The 24700-nt window shown below is 42.3% G+C and overlaps 2 protein-coding genes across 5 annotated transcripts in view; both read right to left on the reverse strand.

Moving 5' to 3' along the window:
* Positions 1-581: 581 nt before the first annotated feature.
* On the reverse strand, positions 582-9419 carry PIP4K2C (phosphatidylinositol-5-phosphate 4-kinase type 2 gamma). The gene is made up of 10 exons (XM_074226298.1): positions 9203-9419; positions 7279-7376; positions 6635-6731; positions 6262-6405; positions 4879-5025; positions 4644-4682; positions 3691-3804; positions 3053-3320; positions 2582-2685; positions 582-2359 (listed from the first exon to the last, which is right to left on the reverse strand). The coding sequence occupies exons 1-10, from the start codon at positions 9350-9352 to the stop codon at positions 2279-2281; spliced, it is 1242 nt and encodes a 413-aa protein (XP_074082399.1). The 5' UTR covers positions 9353-9419; the 3' UTR covers positions 582-2278.
* A 255-nt stretch (positions 9420-9674) lies between these two features.
* The window catches only part of KIF5A (kinesin family member 5A), a 33994-nt gene continuing 18968 nt past the window's right edge, over positions 9675-24700 (reverse strand). Inside the window, exons 14-29 of one of the 4 annotated variants that reach the window (XM_074226296.1) lie at positions 21977-22183; positions 21528-21674; positions 20698-20886; positions 20072-20189; positions 19535-19599; positions 19305-19414; positions 18857-18958; positions 18589-18649; positions 18267-18338; positions 18011-18115; positions 15793-16009; positions 15228-15381; positions 14847-14929; positions 14238-14265; positions 13306-13421; positions 9675-10593 (exon numbers count right to left, since the gene is read on the reverse strand). In XM_074226296.1, the coding sequence (XP_074082397.1) occupies positions 13343-13421; positions 14238-14265; positions 14847-14929; positions 15228-15381; positions 15793-16009; positions 18011-18115; positions 18267-18338; positions 18589-18649; positions 18857-18958; positions 19305-19414; positions 19535-19599; positions 20072-20189; positions 20698-20886; positions 21528-21674; positions 21977-22183 (1737 nt within the window). In that variant the 3' untranslated portion in view covers positions 9675-10593; positions 13306-13342. Of the gene's footprint in view, positions 13422-14237; positions 14266-14846; positions 14930-15227; positions 15382-15792; positions 16010-18010; positions 18116-18266; positions 18339-18588; positions 18650-18856; positions 18959-19304; positions 19415-19534; positions 19600-20071; positions 20190-20697; positions 20887-21527; positions 21675-21976; positions 22184-24700 lie in introns of all 4 variants that reach the window. The other 3 variants (XM_074226295.1, XM_074226297.1, XM_074226294.1) reach the window with 3 other exon arrangements.

Consider the following 24700-nt stretch of genomic DNA (forward strand, 5'->3'; position numbering starts at 1 on the left):
TATTGACATTCTTACTCTGCTTCTCTGCTGAAAAGAACACAAGCATTTTACTGAAGGGCTGTGTTCTGAGAAACCCAGATCCCAGAGGAAGTTAAACTCCACATTCAGTATCTGGGACCTCAAAATTCTGAGTTGAAAAATACTTCAACTTTTCCCCTTTCCAATTATATTCTTAAAGCAAAAACAAAAGAAACCCCATACTAGAGGTCTTTTCTTCCCCTCCCTTCCTCTCCCACACCCTGCTGTCTGTGCCCCAGTGACTTTCTCTTTTCCTTTATGGATCATCAGAACCCACCATCAAGAGCTAGGCCCCAGGTTTGGGACATTACAGCTCCCTGCTCTTTCTTATTCTGCACCCCATCATTCAATAACAGCTCTTTATAGCATTTTAAGGTTCTCAAAGAACTGTTGAATCTTTGATTCCTTTTAACAACCTTTTGAAATATTAAAGGCATTATACCCATTTCACAGAAGAGGAAATAAGTTGAGAGGCTAAATATTTACCCCAGTACATTTCTAATTTGTGTCTAATCACTCCAAGTCTACTACTCACGTCACATTGAATTTCAAAAATAGAGCACTAAGAGGGACCAGTTCAGGTTTAATAATTTACTTCTATATTGAGACGGCAAGAATAGGAATATGCAAGATTATTATTTTTCTTTCTTACAAAAAAAAAGTTGCAACAAATAAAGACACCCACACTGCCCCTGTTGCATCAGCTATATGGTCAGAAAATCAATTTCTAAAGAAAGGCAGTTGCTGGTGTCCTAAGTTTTATTGCATTTAGACAGGGGAAAGATAGGGAGAAGGACTAAGTTCAACCAGGCCCCTGGAAGGAGGGAGGTGGATATGACATCTCTCTCTCTCTCTCTCTCTCTCTCTCTCTCTCTCTCACACACACACACACACACACACACAATCAGGTAACCAATCTACACACACCCCACACTCGTCCAATTTCCTCCTCTTGAAGAATAAAGGTGAGAATAAGGGAGTAGGTGGAGTTAATATTCACAGGGCTACCTCTTGTTGACAGAACAGTCCAGCCACACAGGGATTACTGAACTGAATCATACATAACCTTGGACAACACTGGAGAAACCTAAGGAGAGATTGTCTCAACTTCAAAGTCAGTTTATACCCCCATCTCCTAGGTTCATACTTCTTTGACACCCCTCAAATCTCAGGTTACTACTCCCATATGATTTAGGGAGGAGCAATTAATTTATGGCTGATTCTTCTCAGGAGGTAGGGAATAAGGATGACAATGTCACCTATTTCTGGGAGATATAACAGCAGCACAAGACAAATGATGGGAAAGCTAATGGGAGAGAGAAAGAAGGAATGGTGCTGGGTTCAATTCACCCTAAAGATAACCAGGTTTGGTCCAGATTGAAGTATTTCCCTGCCCCTGGAACAAGATCCAGGGAGAACTAGACAAAGAGAAATATTAAGTGTAGTGAGCTCTTAGATCTAGAAACTTACTTCACCCCCACCTCTCAGTCAAGCCACCTAAATACTTAATGAAATGGTCCCAGTCCCAGGTAGGACAGGGGCTCTGGTATCCAGCAGCAGGAATCAAACAACAACCCCAATTCAGGCCTACCCCATAAGGGCTATTCAAGACTTAGGAACACAGACACTGGGAAAGGGGCTAGAGAACCATTCAAAGTCCCTGACAAGGCCATGTCCATGTCCATGTCCATGTCAGAAGTCAGCCTGCTGACTTTCTCTTCCACACAGCCCTCTACTTCAGCGAGAAAGACTGGCAGTACCACCTTAGGCACATTGCTGTATCCACATCTGTCCCAAGTATATGGGGGATGCTGGAAGAGAGAAGAGCAAGCTTCTGTGCCTCCAATAAAGTTACTCAGCCAAGTTTAAGCCATGCCTGGCTCAAGCTTTCCAGGTTAGAGCAACTTCCAGAGCCAGAGTCACTGGTCCTGCCAGGGTCAAGAAGATACCCATACCCCTCCCCCTAACCAATCCAGCTCCTCCTATTTTATAAAAATAACATGACATTTTACAAAGATCAAGGCACTTGGGAGAGAGAGAAAAAAAAGCCCTCAGTAAAACCCTAATGCAGCTGACTTTGGGGGTGGTGTGGTTGGGACAAGAAGCAGGGAAGGACATCACTTTGGGAGATGGGAGAGGCAACCTGGATTTAGCTAAGGAAGAGGACACCCTAACTCCTCCAGTCTTCCCACTGTAGCCCTGTCCCTCCCTCTTCCCCCACCCAAGTCTAAGGAAGCATCACAGAGGGCCAGGTAATCGCCTAGGCAAAGATGTTGGTGATGAAATCTAGGAACCGTTTGGCATATTGATCAGGATGGACAGTAGAAATCTCTGCACCAGCCTGTGGAAAGAGAAAAATGAGAAACAAAAAAGGGGTTGAGGGTGGTTCTGGGAATGGATTGCTCGTTCACCCCAAATATCTGATTTTCAAATTCAGTTCTTTAATCCCTTCTCCCCCCCCTTTCACCCAAAGTAAATGAAAACCTTCCCCAAACAATGGTTTCTGAGTCCTAAAGTGGGAAGGAGAACCAGAAGAGTATATAAGTCCAAGGAGAATACGTACACCATGCTTCACAGTCTTTGCTGCGTGAGCTGCCTTCTTCTTGGCATCATACTGGGTCAAGATGTCAATGAGACCCATGAAATAGACCTCTTTCTGGGGGGCCCCTGAAAGAGGAAGAATCATGGCAAATGGCAAAGTATAATTCCAATTTTCATTCCCCAGACTCACTCCCAAACATCATACACTCATTTATCACTTTATTCACAGTAATCTAAACAGGTACCTTATTTCTACTGGATTCATATATTGTAGAAGGACTTCCTGTTAACTGGATAATCCCTGCAATCCTTTTCAATCCCGAGTCTATAAAACTATCCTTCAAAGACAACATTCAACCCAACTCAGGGTTATTATTCTCTAGTATAACCACTCTCTCCTAATTTTTCTTCCCCTTGAGGGGAAGGCCTCAAATTTTTTTTTTCTGACCATTATGAACAGCTTCAAAGTCCTTTTCACCAACATCCTACTCACCTTCAGCACTTCGGATGGCATAGACATCAATGAAGGACTCAAATTCACCAGGGCCAAAGGGTCGATGAGCATGGATATAGCCCCCAATTCCCTCAGGAGAGGTACCGCAGGAACCAACCAGAACTGGAGGTCCCACCATACCACAGTCTCCTTCCTCTTCTTGTTCCTCCTCTCTCCCAAGTCCTTCTTCCTCTGTTTCTGTCCCCCGAACAATGTCATGGATACCCAGTAGAAGGCTGTAGTCCATAATCTTCAGCTGTACCAGAAACTGAAGTCCAACCATTATGTCAGATGTAACAGACCACTCCTTCCCTTCCACCCTCTCTATCCCATATGATTCTGGCTATCTCCAGGGGAAAGAGTTAGAAGTTAAAAAGGTGAATGGCAAAGGGAAGTCTTCTATCTAGTCAGAGTCTTTAATTTAGAGTCTAAGATAAATGTCCTATTTTCACAACTTAAATATATTATCTCATTCCCCTCAAATAAGAATCTGGAAGTCCCTAACCCTCTGAATCTAACCCCAACTAAATAGACAGGAACAAATAAGAGAGGCTCCTTTACATTAGGACCAGAAAACATGGTTGCCCAATTAAGCAATGCCTAGGGTCTATTTTAGGGTCAATCGCACCAAATCTCACCTCCACATCTCTTTTTAGCTTTTCCAAAAAAACTCTCTTCTCTTCCTCACCAATATAAACTTTCTGATTCTTGTTGAGAAAGTCCATATCCTTCAGTGTGGGCAATTCTTTAACCTGAGAGGAATGGAGAGAACAATGTTTTATGAAAAATCTTTTTCAATGCAGCCTCAGAGAAGCACCCCTCCCTTCTCCCTCCCCTACGTTCTCATATACTCCCAAGTCTTGGGCTTCACCTTCTCACCGGCTCTGGGATGCTCTCCCAGGTCCTCACCCCTCCTCTTGGGCCTTTGTCCCAAAGGTACCACAAAGTCTTGAACTAGACACAAACCTGACCGAAGCCTAAGAATACCTTCATAATTAAATACAAGAAGCATTTATTGATTACCTACTATTGCCAGACACTGACAAAACACAAAATGAAAAAAAGTTCTGGCTTCTAGGGGTTTAAAATCTATACTACTTCTGCTTCATCAATTCACAATATGAATCCTCCTTCATTCAGAGTTTGTCCCTGGTTCAGACTGCCACCCAATTTGATTCTGGGGCTTCTGTTGACCCTGAAATCACATCTTGTTTATTCTCACACCCACAGCTTCCAATCTTTGCTCATATCCCCAATCTTCCTTCTCACTTCTTTTAACAACAACCCATTTCTTAGACAAAGAAAATTCATTGGATGAGGAAAGGAGAGTCATTCTCTACTCTTATACCAATTCCAACATTTCCCATGCAGAGAAGCCCCAACTACCTGAGTTCTGATTAAAAAGCTGTAATTTTTTAATTGAACATAGTCTTTCCAGAGAATTTTCTTTCTTTCCTTGGTTTATAGCAGAGAATAGCTTTTGTGAATCCTTCAATCAAAGACATTTTCTTCCCTCATTAGAGAAATGGATATTCTTTCATCACCAAGACTTCCCCTCCCCACCCCCCAAAACACAAAAAAATAATGTCACCTTTTCCTTATCACTGGCTTCCCGGGATACCAAGGAACCCTGCAAAAAGAAAGATCCAGAAAGAGTGGCTAAAGTAGTGTTGAGGACACTGCTCTTCACACCAGTCCCCTTCTTTGTGGCTTCCTTGTGAACCTCAGCACTTCATCAGCATTGGCTTTCTCTACAGGATAAATCTTCTAGCCCTTCTTCCGACCCCCTTCCTGACTCTCTTCATTCTCCTTGCCCCCTCCCTCACCTTGAGGTCATACTTCCTGTGCACAGGGAGTCGGTGACTGAACATGTTGCGCATCACAAGCATGTAGCTGTCTTCATTGTCAACGCTCACCCGATACATCCCTAGGAATTGGGGGAGCAGGGTATTGCCATGGCACTTGACTATATACTAGGATGGATAAGGATATAGGAAAAAAAATCAGAAGAGAGGAACAGTCAGATCCACATGGGAAACACACAACAAAGTTGCGACAGACACTGTGGTTCTAGGCTGGGGAGAGAAAAATCTAATCTGAAACTGGGATATCCTTAAGAGGAGAAGAGAGAATAGGAACCAAGCCCCCTAGAAATGCCACCAGTCATTTCTACTTGAATTGAAATTCAATCTTTCTATTTGTACAACAGTTTTTATATAAATTAATTAAACTTATCAGATTCTGTATTATAGGGCAATCAGAAATATTATTCTTATAAATGAAAATTTTTGGTGATAAGAGATTTGCTAGATTTTCCCATCTGGTGACAGTGAGAGCTAGAATTCGGATCTCCTAATCCAGCCTAAAGCTGGATGAAAGGCCTCAATGGATTGTTTTAGGGCAAAAAATAATATTCACATAGGACAGAACCTTTGCTTTTGATCCTAGAATTAAGGCATTTGTGCACTTTAAAAGTAACACTTTTTCATTCTGCCTTTTTCCAAGATTTTTAATTAGTGACAAAAAGAACCAAGATGAGTAGGTAAAGTGTTTCTGAAACCTCTAGAATATGCTCCATGGACCAAAAAAATGTAATAATCACTGACTGATAACCTCAATTGATCTTAGGAGAGTAGATTGCTTCCCTGACTCATCCTGTACCATGGCTATATTCTTACCCCTGACAAGTATTGAATGTTAATATTTTAATCTACTGCATATACTAGACAAAGGCTATGTCCAAAACAGCATATCTTAAGTTGAAAGCTCCAAGAGGGAAAGATATATGGCCACAACTCTTTTTCTATATCACCAGGCACTAATATATACTTTCTGATGAGTTATTGTTGAGTTATTTTTCGGTCATGTCCAACTCTTTGTGACCCAATTTGGGATTTCCTTTGCAAAGATATTGGAGTGGTTTTCCATTTGGTTCTTCAACTCATTTTGGGGAAATGACTTGCCCAAGATTACATAACAAGCAAGTGTCTGAGGCCAGATTTGAACTTAGGAAGATGAGTCTTCCTGATTCCAGGTCTGGAGCTCTCTATCCACATTGCCACTTAGCTACCCAAACAGTCTACATCTGTCTGTTTTAAAAAAAAAAAAAAGGTGGTCTAGAAGGGGAAAGGCATAGGGTAACCTTTTGGGGTCATAGCAATGCTGCTATTTGTGGGGAAGAATGCTGGAATGAAATATGAAGGTCTAACCTGGTGGTAGTTGGAGAGGTTGCTATGCATATCGGCAATGTCCTCACTAGAAACCTCTTTGATGACCAGAGTCCGATCATACGAAACAAGGAACCGACCATCACTGCCTTCACTCTCACTTGGGGGACTTCGGGTAAGAGAAATCTGAGAAATATTACAGGGGTCAAAGAAGGGGATCCCTCTTTCTTTACAAAAAGAAAATAAAATGATCAATTAAATCCATGTAGGAGGAGGAGAAGAAACACCCAGCCCAAGGGAGAGAATAGAAGCTAACATATAACATTTGGAACCAAATTTGGTTTCCAAGACCCATGCTCCCTCCTTTCATTTGCTGGGTAGGAGAAATAAACTTCCCCTTCTAGGGATTACTTACCTGGTAATCTTGGTCATCAATACCAAATCGATCTCGAAGATTCCTGAAGACCTGAGGACAATACTCCTTGAACTTGAAGTGACTAGGCAGGTTCTCCCTGGAGTGTGGGTTGAGGGGTGAACACTCATCTTAACAGTAGCATATACTACAGACCAGCTAAGTTAGTCACTCTGAGATCAGCAATGAGTCCACTGTTAACTGAGTTAACATAAGGATTCTAAGGACCAGACTGAAGATCTGTGGTATTTGCTATTTGTGATCTTGCCCAAGTAAAGAAGGAATTTCACTAAACTTTTCCTCCAGGTAACCTCTTACAGGGTAAATCTCTTCCAATGTTGATTCTATTAGCCTAAAATTTTAACCTTAGGGCTCACTTCTCAAGTTTTAAATATTTCTGACTTATGGGAGAGGTAAAGACAGACCCCCCTCCACTTACATAAGAGTAAAGAGGAAAGGGGCAGCTAGGTGGCATAGTGGATAAAGCACTGGCCTTGGAGTCAGGAGTACCTGGGTTCAAATCCGGTCTCAGACACTTAATTACCTAGCTGTGTGGCCTTGGGCAAGCCACTTAACCCCAAGTTTGCCTTGCAAAAAAACCTAAAAAAAAAAAGAGGAAAGAGGAAAGAGGAAAGAAGAGACCTTACCTGTGGAATAGGTGATTGCTGACCTTGATCTTGGAGCTAGCTTTAAAGTCATCTGGAAGCAGCATTACAGGGGGTGGGACCTGGCTAAGCTCATTGATCTAATGAAAAATCAAATAAGGAAATATGAAAAGTGATAATACTTCTCATGTTTACTTTAAAAGCTGTAAAAAGTTGTAAATAAAAAGAAAACACTCAGCAGACTCAAGACACTGAAGGCAAATAGATAAGTGTTCCAGTTTTTAAAATGTAGTCATTTCAGTATAATGGAGTTAAGGAGGCCCTCGAGGAAAGAGCAGAGGGAAGGGAGAAGGCTCTAGTAACCATAAACAATTCCTAATGGCAATGATAATTGTCTGTCCAACAAAACTTGGGTCCAGAACAGAGAGGCAGTAAATAAAAGCATGGGGTAGAATGGGTTAGGGGAAGATTATAAATAATGAAAATAGACATTTGCACATTTCTTTTCTTAGTCCTACCTGCTCTGACCTAATTCTCTGTAGAAGATCCCTCAATCTTGGAAGATATAAGCAAAAAAAAAAAAAAAAAAGCAGCTGATTTCCAGAGAAATCCAGGCAGCCAAAAAGTACAAGCTCATTAGGAGCGCATTCATTAAGGACAAAGTGGTTTACCCCTCCCATCCTATTATTCTTATCTCTGCCCCAAATAATGTGTTAAAAATCTATGTATTACTTAGTTCTACCAGATGGAAGGGACTGTGAGGGGCAACCTCATAGGCTAAGGCTCTCCAAAAGAACAGATGCTTTTGATTTTACTTTTCTCTTCCCCCGCCTTCCTCCCCCCAGGCAGTCATCCATCCCCTCCCAAACATCATCCAAGAAAATGAAGTCTAATCTAAATCCTTTATACTGCAGTGGCAACTCACTTAATTGGAAAAGACACATCCTCTTCTAGAAAAATAACTTAAGCCATCCCTTCCACCTGCTGTGCAATAAGCTGAATCATCATTAAGCCATATGTTCAAGAGACAATTCATCAGAGCCCTGAAAGGAAAACTAAGCTGGAATCTGAACATCCTGGAGGGAGCCTATAGGCCCTGTAGCATGTGCTTTGTTGACTTTTTCCAACCCCAAACATTTAAAAGAAAAATCTTCCGTTAAAGCTTATCTTGTGACGGGTTGGGGTGTTAGGGTAGAGTGGAAGGGCAAGAGAGAGCACTATAAAGAGGGGTTTTCCTCCTAACTAGGGACTGCAGATTAATTACAACAACCCAAGACTGAGCAACTAGGAAACTGATGGAGACCAGAGTCATAAACCCGTTTGATATTGGGAGGGGGGGGTGAGATTAGTTCCACCCTTCAGAAGGGCAAAGCAAACGTTGAAATCTCTCTCCCCAAGGCCACAAGAAAGGAAGGCAGTTAAGCCAAGCTGTCTAGACCCGTTACTCTCTTCTTCCACCGTAGTCTGTGATATTAGGGAATAAAGGAATGGGGGTGCTTGAGGAAAACTTAATTCTCTTTCCCATTTCTTACTGAAATTTTAATTCCTTCCCTGACTAAAGGAATGCCATGACCCCCTCCTCCCCTAAAGAGAACATCCTTCCCCTCAAGATGTGGAAAGATGATGTCATGCAGTGACTAAATAAACGCTGGTCCGGTTCCCCCGAAAGCTGACAACCCCCCCCCCGCTCCCCGAGACCCCAAGTTCCATCACTGCAGCCCAGATGGGGCAAAGCTGGAAAGCAGGCTGGAAAGGGGAGGGATTGCACTCTGACAGCCGCACCTCCACCCCCCCGTGGGGAGCACCCAGGGGGACAGGGGACCCCGAGAAGCACGCCCCCCCCCAGGCCAAGCTTCGGGGCCCTGGACGGGGCTGGACAGCAGGACAGCGGGCGCGAGTCCGGGCGACCCCTCGGCGCGGGGCAGGGCCGGAAGGGGGAGGGGAGGAGTGCGGGGGGCAGTCTCACCGAGTGGGCGACGCCCCACAGGAACACGCCCACGAGCGGGTCGGTGGCGCGGAACACCTTCACCTTCTGCTGCACGAAATGCTTCTTCTTGGTCTTGGAGGCGAAGCCGAAACCCGGGCCGGGAGCCGACGAGGCGGGGGAGGACGCCATGGCCTGACCCCTGCGGACCCGCCGGAGCCGGAGCTGAGAACCGCCAAGCTAGCGCCCGCCCCCGGAAGTGCCGCTCACCTGCGCCGCCGTCACGTGATCCCCCCCCCGGCCCGGGAGGCGGGGGCCCGCGAGGACGCCGACGCGCAGGCGCGCGGAGCCGGCTTCTGCGCCTCCTCCCTCCCGGCGTCCCCGCGCGCTCTACCCCGTGACGCGGCGCGTCATCCGCTCACCTGGAGGCCCGAGGAGAGGAGGGCCCTGCTCCCTCCGCCACCCCCACCCCCACCCCCACCCCCACCCCCGAAAACACACCAGCAGGCAAGAAAAAGGTTAACGGTTTTATTTTTAAAGATATCCGTTCGCACTTTAATAGACACGGGGGGGTTGTGTTGTGTTTTTCTTCCACTCCGACATGCAACGTTTGGCAGGTGTGGGGGGGCCAGTCAGAGGCTGGGACCCAGGCTCGGGGGGGAGGGGGAGGATGACGCGAGGAGGATGCAGGATGAGGCCTTCATGGAAGGTTTTGGGTTTTTTATTTTTCTTCTGTTGCGTGCGAGTGAGTGATACATTCTCCCACCAACCCTACTTGCACACCTGTCTTCCCCCATACACACCAGGCCTTCACAACTCATCTGCTCCTTTAAATGAATAATTAAATGGCACTATTACAGACGACATACTGGACTCAGGTGCCCTGGTAGCCAATATTGGCATGACGTCCCTTTCATTTGGTCAGGGACCCTTACCCTTATGTAGCAGTATATGATGTCCTTTCACTTTACCTCTCACATACTTGCAGATTCTGTCTTATCTGCCCCACGCTCTAATTAAAGTCTAGGAAAAATCTATAATCTTCAGAGGTATAGCTGTGGATTAGTCTCTTCAACCCCCCCCCCCATTTTCCCCTTTTGCCTCAAGGATATGGAGAATATTTAGTTCTACAATCTCCTAGTGATTGATAGAGATGGAGATATGTTTGTTTTTTGTTTTCTTTTTGAGAAAGAGTTCTGAGGATGTGGCTCTTTAGTTTGAGAAAGGTTAGTTCTCCTTTTTATCCTGGACTTATGCCTTAAGAGTAGCTTTAGAAAGAAATCTTAAGTGGTTTCTTTATTCTATCTATAGGGCAAACATACCTGTTTTCTTCCTTGGATTCCTCCCCAAGCCTTCCTCAAGAATTGGAAGAAGGGACTTTAGGCTGTAGAACAGCCATGTATTACAAGCTTAATCTAAATATTCTGTTGATCCTTAAGAGAAAAAAAGGGAGATCTGGTTTTCTTTCTAGTCAGTGGCCAAGCCCTCCAGTTTTGCACTTATCTACAAAACCACTTGCACATTGGCAGAAGTTGGTCAGAAGAAGAGTTACACCAAAACCAGGCCAAATTTCTGACCCTTTCTTCTAGCCAGTGGCAGTTGCTATTTGGGCTAAGGAAAGGTATAATTGGAGCTCTTAGATATTAAGTCTTCAAGCTCTACTTCCTTAACTTTCTCTCCCTTCTTCCTTAAAGTGCACTCTTTGAAAAGGATTCTTATTGAAGAAACAGAAAATAGAAATTTGGAGAGATTGTTGCCCCAAGCTTGGAAGGAATAAATCTAGAAACAAGTCATTCTTCTGACAACTAGAAAACCCCAAACCAAGAAAGGGGTTGGAGCAGAGAGGTGAGAGCTTAAGGCAGCATAATATGGAACAAAGAGAAAGGAATTCAAGCTCACCTCCTCCACACCTTGAGGTTGGTGTTACAAATAGATGTAAGAAATTTCCCTGCCTGCTTTTCATTTCATTGGAAAAATAAATAAATGAAATATTAAAAAAAATTCCCCTGCCCATATACTCCATTAGGATGGGAGAAATTCAAGAAGACAATGTGCCAAGTACCATTTGCCTATTCTCTATCCACTGTGGTTTAAAAAAAAGAGAGACAAGCAGTTATTTGCCAAGCTCTGTGAAGAGAGGTTGAAGGGATCAAGTTCCCTGCTTCTCCATCACTATAGTAGGAGTATTCTGGGAATTCTGGGCAGAAACCATGGAGTGACATGTATAAAGGGCAAAAATAAAAGAGGAGATAATTATTTCAGTCACCCATGTTTTTAGAGCCCAGAGAACAATAAGAGGGAAAGACAGACAGACCTTGGGGTAATTATCTGGAATCCTCTGGGTAGAAATTCTAGCCATCCATACTCAATAAATCCATGGGAAAAAAAAAAGTGGGTTTCTGTAACTTGTTATAAAGCCAAAACATTCTTTAACTTAAGGCTTTGTTCTTGTTTTTAAAGAAAGGCCATGGGTCTCTAATTTCCCTTTTTCCTTCTTTACCATTTGACCCCTTTACCAGCTATCCCAACTCAGTGATTAATACCACTCATTGTGAAAGACAAATATATGAGAGAGAAGAAACCTTCACCTTCCTTTTTACCCCAAGTAAGTGGGGTACACTATGCATCAAAAGTAGCTAGATATATCATTAGATACCTTCAAGAGTAAGACAGTGGAAAAAAAAGACATAGCAGCAGTTTTGATATACAGTACACAGAGATATACAGAGAACAAGAGAAAGACATCAAACATGATACAGATGAACAACGAGGATTGGGGAAAGGGTTAGTATCAGAGACCACAGGTTTGCAGCATGCTGAGAGGAGAGGCCTCAATCCCTCTTAGAAACTGGGGAAGGAAAAAGAAAGCCAGATCACTCTGCAGCCCCCAGCTATAAAAAAGCACTTGAGTTTTTTGAATCAAAAAAGGGATAGGTACACTAATTTCACAGTTTTTTGGCATAATGCATCAATCTTGAGTCTCTTTTTCTCTTATTGCTCCCTACTTTTCTTCACCCCTAAATCCCCCCAACACCTTTTTAGTACATGGTTTTCCTTTTGTCATTCTGATATTTTATATAAGATTGGGCTTGTCCATCCTGGGTAAATTTCTGGTTGAGCACTTTCTGGGGATACTTGACCTGGATTGCTGAAGCAAGGATATAAATTTCCTTCAGCTAATGGATTAATTTACTTTGATCTTTATCCAGCACATAGCACAGTGCCTTACATGTATTAGGCATGTAAAATGTTTATTGAATTTAAGTGATACTTCTAATGTCTTCTCTGTTAATGGTCTCCTAGAATCTAAAGTAATGAGCCTGAGAAAAGGTTTTTGTCAAATTCTAAATCTGAGGGAGACCTTGTAGAAAATCTAGGTGAAAAGAAAAGAACCTAGGCCCAGAGACCTAGGAGAGTAATGTAGAAAACATATAAAGACATGGCCATGAATCAGAAAGCTCTGAACAGGCAGGCTCTATAAAAGGTGAAATAGTGTTTCTTGTCCCCATCCCTTCCACCAACACCATCACCACCCATCAGAAAGTGAAAAAAAAGAGCTTCAGCCTTTCTGAAGGGAAAGCTAGATCAAATAGGGAATTTCCAGCTGGTCAATGGTAGGGGGGAAAAATGAGGAGATTGGGAAGCAAGGTATTGGGGAAAACTTTTCCTGAAGATTTTTTTAGTTCAGGATACATAAAGTCTATCTAAAATAATTTAGGTGTAGGAATTATATGATCTCTTAAAGTCTTTTCCAATCTTTGAACTCTTAATTCTGTTCATTCATATATATGTGTGTACATATATGTATACATATATATATACACATATATACGTGTGGGGTGGGTGTGTGTGTGTGTGTGTGTGTGTGTGTGTGCATGTATGTATGTGTATGTGTGTATCCATCCTCTCTTCCCAGCTTCCCAGATTCATTCTTTGGCCATGTACCAGTGACCCCTAGTGGCACTTTGGCTAGAGCAGTCAAGAACATATATAAGTTAAGGGAATGAATCGAGGCAAGATAGCATATGTGTAACGTGAGCAAGGAAGGAAGAAATCTATCTATGAATAGTAAACTATTTGGAACTTTAAGAGAAGTATTGAAGAAGTATAGGGAAGCAAAGCCTCTGTTAGACACCTAAAATTACCTCAAAGTGCAGGTATTCATCAGTTCATGGGGAAGGATTAGCTGGCTGCTGTCTCTTGATGAAGGGGGAAAAGTTTAGCCTGTTCATCGGCTTCACAGCCACAAGGCAGGTCACTCCTAAAGAAGAGAATAGCTATATAATACCAACCCCCACTACTTTGCAATTATAAACATTTTTTTTAACATTCCCATTTTTCTTTTACTGTACATTTGTGTTGAAGTAAAAAAAAAAGACAAGGACTATTCTTAGGATCATAGATTTAGAATTGGAAGGAACTTTGAAAATTATTCCAGTTGCTCCTCCTTTTACAGATGAGGAAACTGGGAATTTACATTATATGGGTAGTAATTAGGAGAACCATGATTCAAATCCAGGTCTCTGACTCCATATAAAAGACTTGCCCAAAGTTGCATTTCACAATAGATGGTTAAATGAGAACATAAATTTCACCATCGACAACATTGTTGAGATAGGTTCAATTCTGGCTTAAATACTGGAAGAATCCTCTCTGGATTTGTAGATGTGTCAAGAGAATGGTTCTGCAATTAATGTAGGCATAGACTTGGGATAACTTTATTAGTCAGAATACTTAAAAGAATGATCTTAGTTGGCCCCACCCAATATGCACCTTCCACCTTTTACATAGCATAATCCAGGGAACCTTCATGAGAGAATTAGGGAAATTTAAGGACTTCCCTCAGGAGTATGCTGGTGAGTGTTTAATAACTAGGTCTCAGGAAAAATTAAAATTTTCTTCATTTCTTTCTTAAATCTAGTCAAACAATAAATCAATCACTGAGTTGTAGCATTTTCCAATTTTCAGAGATATAAATGCTCAAATGAAAAATTTGAGAACTGACTTGGTTTGAAGTTAGCTTCAGCACACCCCTGATTTATCCCATTCACCCACCAAGATAGGGAAACATCTTTACCTGTTGTCATTGATGTCTGTGGCATTTCCTGGAGAAAACAGTCATTGTGAGTAGAGAAGATTAAAGGGGAATAAACAACCAAGGAAGTAACAATTTCCTAAGATTTCTTTTCTCCCCAACCCTTAAGAAACCCTTGGGGACCTTAAGATGTAGCTACCTTCCAATTATAACTGAGCTCCACCAAATTTCCTTGGGAATAGAGTAATTGTAGTTACTCACTACATTGTTGAAATAGCACTAGGGATACAGGGGGCCCTCAAGATACCACCCAGCAGCAGGAAATGTCTTAGTTTCCAAAGAGAGTGTGTGTGTGTGTGTATTTTTTTTTGGTTGTGTGTGTGTGTGTGTGTGTGTGTGTGTGTGTGTGTGGTGGGGGCAGTATCTGAGGAAGAAGAAGCTTTAAGCTGTTCTGTTTTCTCCATAAGAAAAGAAGGGATTAGGATGAATAGTAAGGAAAGACAAGAGGAGAGGTGACAAGAAATTTGAGATAGTATTGGAGAGATAAGGACTCCAAGAATATTTGTTCTTATTGAGTCTTCCAAACTACCTCCCCTCCTACATGGAATCTTTGATTCTTAGGTATTTTGAACAACAAATATGCTCTCTTACCATTATCCATGTTAAGCTTCTGGTAGGAAGCCAGATTCCCACTGGAAGAGGAGGTTCCACCGCTGGCAAAGGAGTTACCAAAGCTGGATAGAAAGGGTATCCAAGCTTTAAGACCATTATCTTCCCCATCTCCAAAAATAAAATCATGACCTAATATAAAAGTGGTGGAGGCTTCTCAAAACAGAAATTAAGAAACAATTAACATTTGGGGGGGTACTTATTTCTAATCCAATTTGTTATTGTGATAGTTGGGGGGAGGGGGGAGAGAACAAGTTATGCAAAATAAAATGAGTCTTGAGTATTCTGCCTGATCATTGTCTTATAGGGTCCAAGGCCTCCTGAAAGATGGATAGTGACCCCAGCCCCACTGTGGTTACTCACTACATATCTGAGGTGGCACTTGGTGCAGCCTGCAGGTACAAATTCTGGTAGTTCTGGAAGAGATTGTTTGTGTAGCTGATGCATTCAGGGCTCCTGGTGCCATAGGGATTGGTGGGTGAAGACACTGGGTAGTGGCCAGGCCGGACTGGTTTGGCTGTGGTTAAATAAAAGATGGAGGACCCAAATACTAAGCATGCTGCCTCTTAACCCTTACTTTTTAATCTCTTGAAGTTATTCTATTTGGTCTAAATGGCCTTTGAAGAAGTCCATTTTTTTTCTTTCTGTATGTTCCATTGAGGGAAAAAACAGTAACATCCTTCCACTGTGAAAAGTGACTAGCAACCTGACATCCTGGGGATTTATCTGGTCTCACAAGGAAAGGGATACAGGAGGCCCTCAGGATACCACCCAGCAGCAGGAAACATCTTAGTTTCTGAAGAGCTAGAGCTATTCAGGAAGGCTGTTGTGAGCCCTGCTTATCCTGGCTCCCAAGGATGCAGAGGTCTTCCTATCAGCCTTAGCCCACTCCTTAACTCTGCCTTCTCCTTCCTATCCACCCACTCACCAATCTGAGCAGAGTGATTTCTCTTGCCGGCATTCTTGTATCGAACAGCTTCCTTGATTCTGTCCACCTCTTGCTGGTATCTGCGCTTATCTTTCATGGCACCTTCCTTTGCTTCCTTCAGTGCGCCCTCCAGGGCCTTAACTCTCTCAGCCGTAGCCCTAAGTCGTTTCTCCAGCTTAGGAAGCTCACAGCGCAAATCTGCATTGTCACGAACCAACTGAGGTGTGGGCAGAGGAGAGGGGAAAAGAGGCAAAAAGAAACCAGAAGAGAGACAGAGAAACACCAGAGACAGAGAAGTCAATGGAAAGATAGAAAAAAGGGAGTCAGGAAATGGAGAAGAAATAATGCTGCATGATTTCAACCAACCTAAGCCTTAGTCCCTTCCTCAAACACTGCTGTCAACCGGAGGTTAAGAATAAAAGGTGGTTCTGTCATGAAATAGCCACAACTCACTGCCTGGCATCCCATTAGTTACATTGTCCCAGCCCTTTCCGTCAGGCTCCTGTCTCTCCAGTCCCACAGCTACAGTAAGGAATGGGAAACCAGTGCTTCAGGGTTGAGGACAACAGGCAAAATACCCACAAACAGAGATAAGTGTGGGCATGCCGAGGATAAGATAGCAAAACACAGCAACTGTTGGAGAGGTGGATGATTAGGGGAGGAGGTGAGTTGTAAGATGGCAAGAAGAGTCAGATACAAGGTGAAATGCAATGCAGAGCAGAAGCCACAAGCACCCCACCCCATTCCGTACACACACACTCACACAAATAGAACCCCATAGGGAGGAAAGAAAATGTTTGAATTCTTAGAGCCTTGTGCACCTTGTCCCCATATTAGAGGGTCCTTGCTCCCATATTAGAGGGTCCCCTTGTTGATAAGACTAGGGGACAGTGGAACAGACAAAACCAAACCATCCCCCCTCAGACTAAAAAGACAGCCCTAATTTTTTTTTACTATATTCTATTTAAAAAACTTCAAAAAATGTACAAGGAGGCAAAGGTACAGGATTAGTGGGGCTCTAGGGGAATTAAAACAGCAGAATTGCAAGGGAAGTGGGGTGGAGAAAGGTAATTGAAACGGGAAAGATTTCTATACGCCTTGGACTACAAGCAACATTGTCTCACTCATTTGCCAGTTTGGGTATATTTTGTAACACTGTAGCCCTGCCTGGAGAAACGTTGCCAGTTCTTTCCTATTCTCTTCCTGTAGGGAATATCTTGTTTGTTAGACATCAATCTACCCATTCCAGGTAGATTTTATTTTTTGATTGGGACACACCCTTCTGTTGACCTAGGCAAGAGAGGGAGGAGGGAGGAATACAATGACAACTGCAAGGGAAGAGAACATCCTCTTCCAGGAAATGTTGAGTCTCTTGGAAAGAGAAAGCAAAATGAATAGGTTAACTCTGTAGAAGAACACTAATCTATAACAATAGCCTCCTGGCCTGGAGTGGGGAATGAAATCTGCCTTCACCCCACTGGAGAGGGGGAAGTCAAAGGACACTGCTTGGAGTAAAAAATGCCCATTGGTCAACTTGCCAGGAAAGCTGAAATATCTTAGAAGTAAGAGGAGAGTAGCCCTCTTTTGAATATACCAAACATTTCCTGTCCTGATTCCTCCGGACCATCCCCTTTTTCTCCCCCCCCTCAATACCTTGGACACCCAGTCTTCCAGCTAAGAAGCCGCAGCAGAAAGGAGGGGGGACAGAAAGGTAGCAACTTAATATACAAGATCTTGGACTAGCCCTCAATCTCAGACTCCCTGAGCAATCCAGTGGTCATGTTGATCTTTCCCCTGACTCCCTCTCTCTAGACCAACCCCAGGAGGATACATAACTTCCTCTGTTTTGTAGTTTTATCTTCCATCTGTTAAGATGTTCTTCCTAATTGAATTGAAAATTCTGCAACTGAAATTCTTCTTTATAGTTCCAACCCATTTCTCTTTGTTCCAGGTCACCCCAACTCCTCTCCCTTTGATGGAGCTGGGGAATTCTATACTTAATAGGACTGGGATTAGAGTGTTTAGAAAGGTAAACAGTAATCTTGGAAGGAAGAAAGGAAAAATAAGGTCAATTATAAAGATGATATTTTCTAAGGACACAGGAGAAAAAGCATTCAAACTAGATTTCTCTTTGACCCAATAGCACTCAGGTAAGGGGTGAGAGGCCAAAAAAAAACCCCCTCAGAAAACCCTATCATCCTCTTTCCTCCAATCTTACCTGTTTGTGAACTTTTGTAAGCTGTTCCAAGTTGTTCTCAAGAAAGGAAATCTTCTGTTTCTGGGAATGAATCCCCCCACTGTCCTCGGGTTCCATTTCTGCACTCTTGGGTAGAAAGGAACATAATATCAGGACAAAACCTTATCAAAAGTTTGTCCAGATTTAGTCAGCCCAGCTTGACATCATGGAGTCTTGAGTAGAACAAGGGAGAGGAGAGAGAGATCAGGGATAGGAAAACACTGAAAATGGCACTTACTTTCTTGACTCGAGTCGTGACGTCTTGAACGAACAGCTTGCGAAGGTTGTGGAGGGTCTGGAGTTCCCGGGCCTAAAAAGGAGAAAAAAGTCTAAGAGAGCTAGAAAACAGGATGCATCATTTTTAAGGTCCAAAGTGACACACTGATCTTTAATTGATGTCTTCTGATGAGAGACATCCATTTAACACTAGGGTTTGTAAAAGGGACATGAAAATTCTGAGAGCAAAGGCCAGAGGTTTCTCCCTTTGAGAAGTGCAGGTGTTTAAATAAAGATTACTAATCAAATATTGATTTACCAAAGCCCTATACAAAATTACTCACAACAGTCTCCTCCAGCCCCTTGAGGTCCTGCTTGGACTGCTCCTGTCGCTCATAGAGAAATCTTCAGCCAGATAAACATCATGAGATATTTGGAAAACATAGTTACAATTTGTTTATGACACTGCCCCGTTTTCCCTCTTCCTTTCTCCCCACCAAATTATCCAGCCATTTGTGGGCAAGTATGTCTTGGGTATGGACACATTCATAAACAAAGACAAAGATGCCAGTTCCTGTGTTCATGCATCTAGAGATTTGCATGCATACTCACGTCAGCTCCTGTAGTTTAATGCTTTTCTCATGCTCCTCATTCTTGAGCTTTTCATAGTCAGCCTGCAGTTTTTCTAACTCTAGCTGCAGTTTCTGATTTAGACTGTAAAGATGAAAGATGCATCAAGGATAAAGGAAGAAAAAAAGATTTTTATCTTTTATCCTTTGCCATGCTTCCAGAAGAAGCAGTTCAGAACTGATCCATCTAACTTTAGCTATTAAAGCCTAATTAGGGTCAATATCCCCAGGTACAAATTGAAAATTGGTTCAGATATATTCTGTTTCTTCCATAGAACCTGGCATAGTCCTCAAATTCAAATGTTTGTTGAATGAATGAGAGAATAATGAAAGGATTTATTCCAGGGCTTCAGAATCTTTGGATTTGATTAAGGAAGACAAGATGACCAGAGGGTTTATAAAGGATCAGCTAGTGAGTTAGACTCCCTTACTCCTTAAGCTCATCAATGATTTTCTGCTTCTCGTTGATCTCATCCCGAAGCCGGGCCAGCTGCCGGTGATGGGCCTCCCGATGGTTCTCCATCTGAAGTTCCAGTGCCTTCTGAAACCAGTAATCCCCTCCATTTAAAAAGAGAGAATATCCCCTACACTTCACCCCAGCCTTCACTCTGCCGAAACCTGGCAGCTTCTCCAACTTTTCCCCCCCTCCCCTCTCCCTCACCTTCACCTCATCAGCGTCCTGTGTGTCTGGTTCCTTGTCCTTCAAAGCTACTTCATTCACAGTTTCTGAGGAGGAGTAAAGAAGTAATTAACACAGAACATGCCTCTTTCAGGGAAATAACATTTCTTTTTGATAAGAGCTGCTGTCAAGGTTGGGGTACCAATTCAATGGGCCCCAAAATAGGTTTCACCAGCCTAGGAGTGTCAAACAATACAACGGGGGCTGGGGAAGGTCTTAGGTTGATAAATAAATATAAGATTTATTTATACTGGATTAGCATGACAATTAGCATCTATAGTTTCTGATCAGAACTTAAAAGACTAAGGGCTGTTTGTTTCAGAACTTCTTGAGAATTATCCCTCTTCACACCAGGCAATTCTAAGACATTAAGTGGCAGATCAGAATAGTAGTAGATCTGCTTGAGGAAGAGGTTTCTTCTCTGGAAGTTCACACACACACACACACACACACACACACACACACACAAATTCACCCAAGATGAAGTATGAAGTGAGGAAGACAAGAAGATGGTCTCACCCTGAGCCTGTAACTTAGCAAGCTCATCACTCAAGGAATCATAGGACTCTTCAAGATGCCTCTTCTTCAGTTCTACACTCTGCATGTACTCAGTCAGGGATCGAATTTTAGCTTCATGCTGGTGAAGGGGAGAGATGGTGAATTGAAAACAAAATATGGATAAAAGGACATGCTCTAAGAGTTCCAAAATTTTTCCCAACCAAGGCCTCAGTCCTTTTCATGTGAAAATGGTACTCCAGAGACACTATCTTTTTTAAGAAGCTATCAGACTAGACATCCATACTCTATATGAACTTTTGGTTTATCACCCTGAATCCCTATCACTTCCCTCTGCTACTATTTCTCTGACCTCAGGTTACCAGAAGATTTTGACTAGAGGTAGAAAATAGTACATTTTTCTAATAGCCACATTGGTAGCAGGGGAAGATTTCTATTCCATACAAAAGACCTCAAATGGGGTGCCTAGGTGGCACAGTGAATAGAGCACTGGCCCTGGAGTCAGGAGTACCTGAGTTCAATTCTGGCCTCAGACACTTAATAATTACCTAGCTGTGTGGCTTTGGGCAAGCCACTTAACCCCATTGCCTTGCAAAACCCCAAAAGACCTCAAATCCTTGATCCTTCACCTGGGAGATGAGTAGTTGACAGGAAGAGAGTTCTCGTCCAGTCACCTCCATTTTTCGATGACATTCAACCTGTAGATTTTCCAATTGCCGGCACCGCTTAACCACAGACTTAACTTCTGACTTGATTTTACTGATGTAGAGTCGAGCCACTGTGAATTCCTCCTCAATTGCTCCACTTATTTCCACTGGCTAGATCAAGGAAGGAAAAAAGACCATATTCTGTCTTTACCTGTGGCTTTCTCCTTAAAGTCATTTCTTCCTCCCTTCTGTTTTAGTGTCTGCCATTTTCTCAGATGACAGCAATTCTGTTTTTCCTAGATTGTGAAATCAAAAGTACTGAACTCAGCCCTCAAGGATCTTCTGCCAACCTCCCCTTCCTTCTATTTACCTTGTTAATCTTTCAATAAGACATAATTTTTCTATGGAGTTAATATTTCTCACAAACATGGTCTAACCTACTTCCATCTGTGAATGTGCTGTTTTCCTCTATTTCTGCTACTACCTTTTAAAACCTGACTCAAAGCTTACCTCTTTTTATCCTACCCCAAATACTTCTTTATTCTTTATTCTTTCATCAAGCAATTATTTAGTTGCTATAAAATTAGCCTTACATTTGTCTAATTTTTAAACAATTTTTGTTTCCTAGATGTATGAGCTATTTGTTTCTTTTAGACTAGCATCCCTTAAAGGTAGGAATTACATTCTCCAGTGTCCAGTACCAAATGTATTCAAATCAAAGGAACTAATAGATGAATTCCATTTCCCCCATTTCTTTCACACCTTTAAGCAGAGACTTAGAAAAGGAGAGATCTTACCAGCTTCCTACTTACCAGCTTGATCTCTCCATTGCCCACAATGACACTGAATTCACTCAGGTCCTTCATTAATCCATTCAAGACTTCAGCAATTCTCTTTCTCTGGTGACCACTGACTTCTTGTAGTCTCTGCAACTCAGACTCCAGGGACAGCATGGTAGCCTAAAAATAGTCACCACCATCCTCATAGTTATTGCCAATATCCCCTTATGCTTCCTCCCCAAGGGATATCTCCTTCCCTATATAGTGAGATTTTTATGGAGGTAGATCCTGTGATCTGAATAGCATTAGAAAGAGATAAAGGAAGGGAGCTATAGGAAAGGTTAAAGTCATGTAATTGAAGCAGTGCTAGAGTCCACATATGAAAGCATGAAATTAAATAATGTACAATGATCCCTTTGAAGGAAAGGGAAAAAGGCTTTAGTTTAAGGGTGGGCAGAACTCATGACTTTACGGTCACTTACCACCTTTTGTGACAGTTCATCCATCAGCAGCTGGTTCTGCTGACTCTTTTCCTCAACTTCCTGTGATTTTTGATCATAATTGACTGCCAATTCCTCTAATGCCTGCAACACTTCTTTCACTTCATCCTTGGCTGCATCATTCTCTGATTGCAGATGACTCAGCTCCTGCTGAACCTTCTCATTGTCACCTCTTGTGGACACCAACAGCTAAGATAATGGGAATTCAAGTGTTAGTGGTCATCTCTATTACCATTTCCATGACTTCCTGGCTTGGAGAGGTGGAGGTCTAAATCTTAGGGTTATTAAACTGAGATGGAATATACATAGATTTCAGTAATGTGTTTGAGAAAGCAGAGCTGTGGATGGAAAGATGTGGTCTAAATGACAGAAAGTATATTAGGTAGATTTGTTTGTATGAACAAACTTAGACAAGATTAATGAATCAATCAGAAGGGAAATCTCTAATGCAATATCCCAGGCCTTGGGATATTTTTGTTCAATGCATTGATCAATATCTTAGATAAATATGGAGAAGTTACCAGGATTTAAAGATGACAAGGCCAGAAGAAATTGTAAACTCAATGGATGACAGACCTAGGAATCAAAAAAGTTTTGACAGATTTCATGAGATAAACTTATATGGGATAGGAGTGGCTAGATGGCGCAGTGGATAGAGCACCAGCCCTGGATTCAGGAGGACCTGAGTTCAAATCCAGCCTCGGACACTTAGCTGTATGACCTTGGGCAAGTCACTTAACCTCATTGCCTTGTTAAAAAAAGCAAAAACAACAAAATTATATGGGATAAATATAAAGAACTATTAAGGGCCTTCCATGTAGTTGAGGCAAGTTTCCCCTAAGGCCTTGCCTCATTGTCTGAATGAGTTTTCTCTAAAAGGCAAGAAGAGCAATCCCTGATGATGGATTAGTCCACAGGGTACTAGGACATGAACCTTCTTGGTCACTTTCAGCCTAAAACAGTCATCCTATAAATGTCCTATAGACTTTATGGATGTTCTTCTATTTTGTCAGACAAAAACACCTTTCTGACTAGAGATGTTTCCTTATGGAGACAAAGGGAGCTTGGTCTACCTAAAGCAGTATGGAATCTTTTCTATGTATCCTTTCCGTGTTTGGTTAGGTAAAACACTCTACAATCCTGAACCACCAGGCTGGTCAGAGTTAGGTCTGCTCCACAATAATTGGTGATAGTTAATAGGATTATATCAGAATGATGTTGTGGAGAAAGGGAAAGATATGGAGAAGAAAAAAGATGACCCAATACAGCAACATAGTACCCTATGAATGTCATGGGCAAATCCTCCTCATAGGACAAAGTGGGAGCTCCCATTGACCTGGAAAGATAAGCCCAGTGGATGCTAAAGGTTGTTGTTATGGAAAATAAAGATAGCACCTGGAAGATCATTCCCTAACAAGGAATTAACAGTCAGTCAGATTGCAGCATAGGGAAAATGAAACTATTCCAGTACATTCAGCAACTATAGAAAAAGCTCTTGATTTTTAAGAAGCATCGTGGACTTAAGTTAATATTAGCACAAGTAAAAGGAGCAATGCTGAAGGGAATAAGGACCAAGAGGTGTATTAAATCCTTTTAAGAACAAGGCTATAACAAGAGAACAAGAGCTGAATCATAAGAATTGGAACCATCCCAAGTGGTTGGAAAGCTTTATCCTAATACCATTTCCCTTCTGTTCTCTTCAAATGATCTTCACAGAAGGGGCAGAGGGTCGAGTGGGCTTTCCCACAAAAGAACTTGAAAGGTTTTAAAACAATAATAACATGTGGCAGCTAGGTGGCCCAGTGGATAAAGCACTGGCCCTGGAGTCAGGAGTACCTGAGTTCAAATCTGGCCTCAGACACTTAATAATTACCTAGCTGTGTGGCCTTGGGCAAGCTATTTAACCCCATTTGCCTTGCAAAAACCTAAAAAAAAAAAAAAAACACAATAATAATAACAAAACCTGATGATTCATAATAGTCACAATTTAATCTAGGCAATTTGGAAATACTTTCAGCAGCAGAATTCCATCCACTTGGAAAGCTTCTAAAAGATTTATTTTTGCATGTTAGAGGCTCTAGATGCAAATCATCCTTTATCCCCTTTTTAGATACCTAGGATGTTGTGCTTACTTGGCCCCATAAAGATGAATTCCTAACACCAATCCTTTGGGGAACTGCAAAGGAGGGAATGAAATTCCTAAAAGAAATGTGTTTGGGGGTAGCTAGGTGGCACAGTGGATAGAGCACTGGCCTTAGAGTCAGGAGTACCTGAGCAATTCTGGCCTCAGACACTCAATAATTACCTAGGGGTGTGGCCTTGGGCAAGCCACTTAACCCCATTGCCTTGAAAAATATAAGAAAAAAATGTGTTTGATAAGCTAGAGCTATGCCAACTGCCAAAGCCTGCCACACCCTAAGACCACTAGACAAAATCTTCTCTTACAAACCTCTATGCCAGGCATAGTAGATAGAGTTAAATGGAAATCCTTGGAGATGCCTAAACCATGCTGTGGAGTTAACACCAAATAATTCCAGGTCCCAGAAGGGGTGAGAGCTATTTCCTTCCTTGTGATGAAGCTGAAGGAAACCCAAGTATTTTACTTCACCAGTTCCCTTTTAATTATCCTGGATGGTTGATTAAAAAAAAAAAGACAAGTAGCACCTGGCAGCTTTCACTCTACAACTACAGTGAGTTGAGTAAGTT

Source organism: Macrotis lagotis, chromosome 2 (assembly GCF_037893015.1).
Source record: "Macrotis lagotis isolate mMagLag1 chromosome 2, bilby.v1.9.chrom.fasta, whole genome shotgun sequence".
Lineage (NCBI taxonomy): Eukaryota > Metazoa > Chordata > Mammalia > Peramelemorphia > Peramelidae > Macrotis > Macrotis lagotis.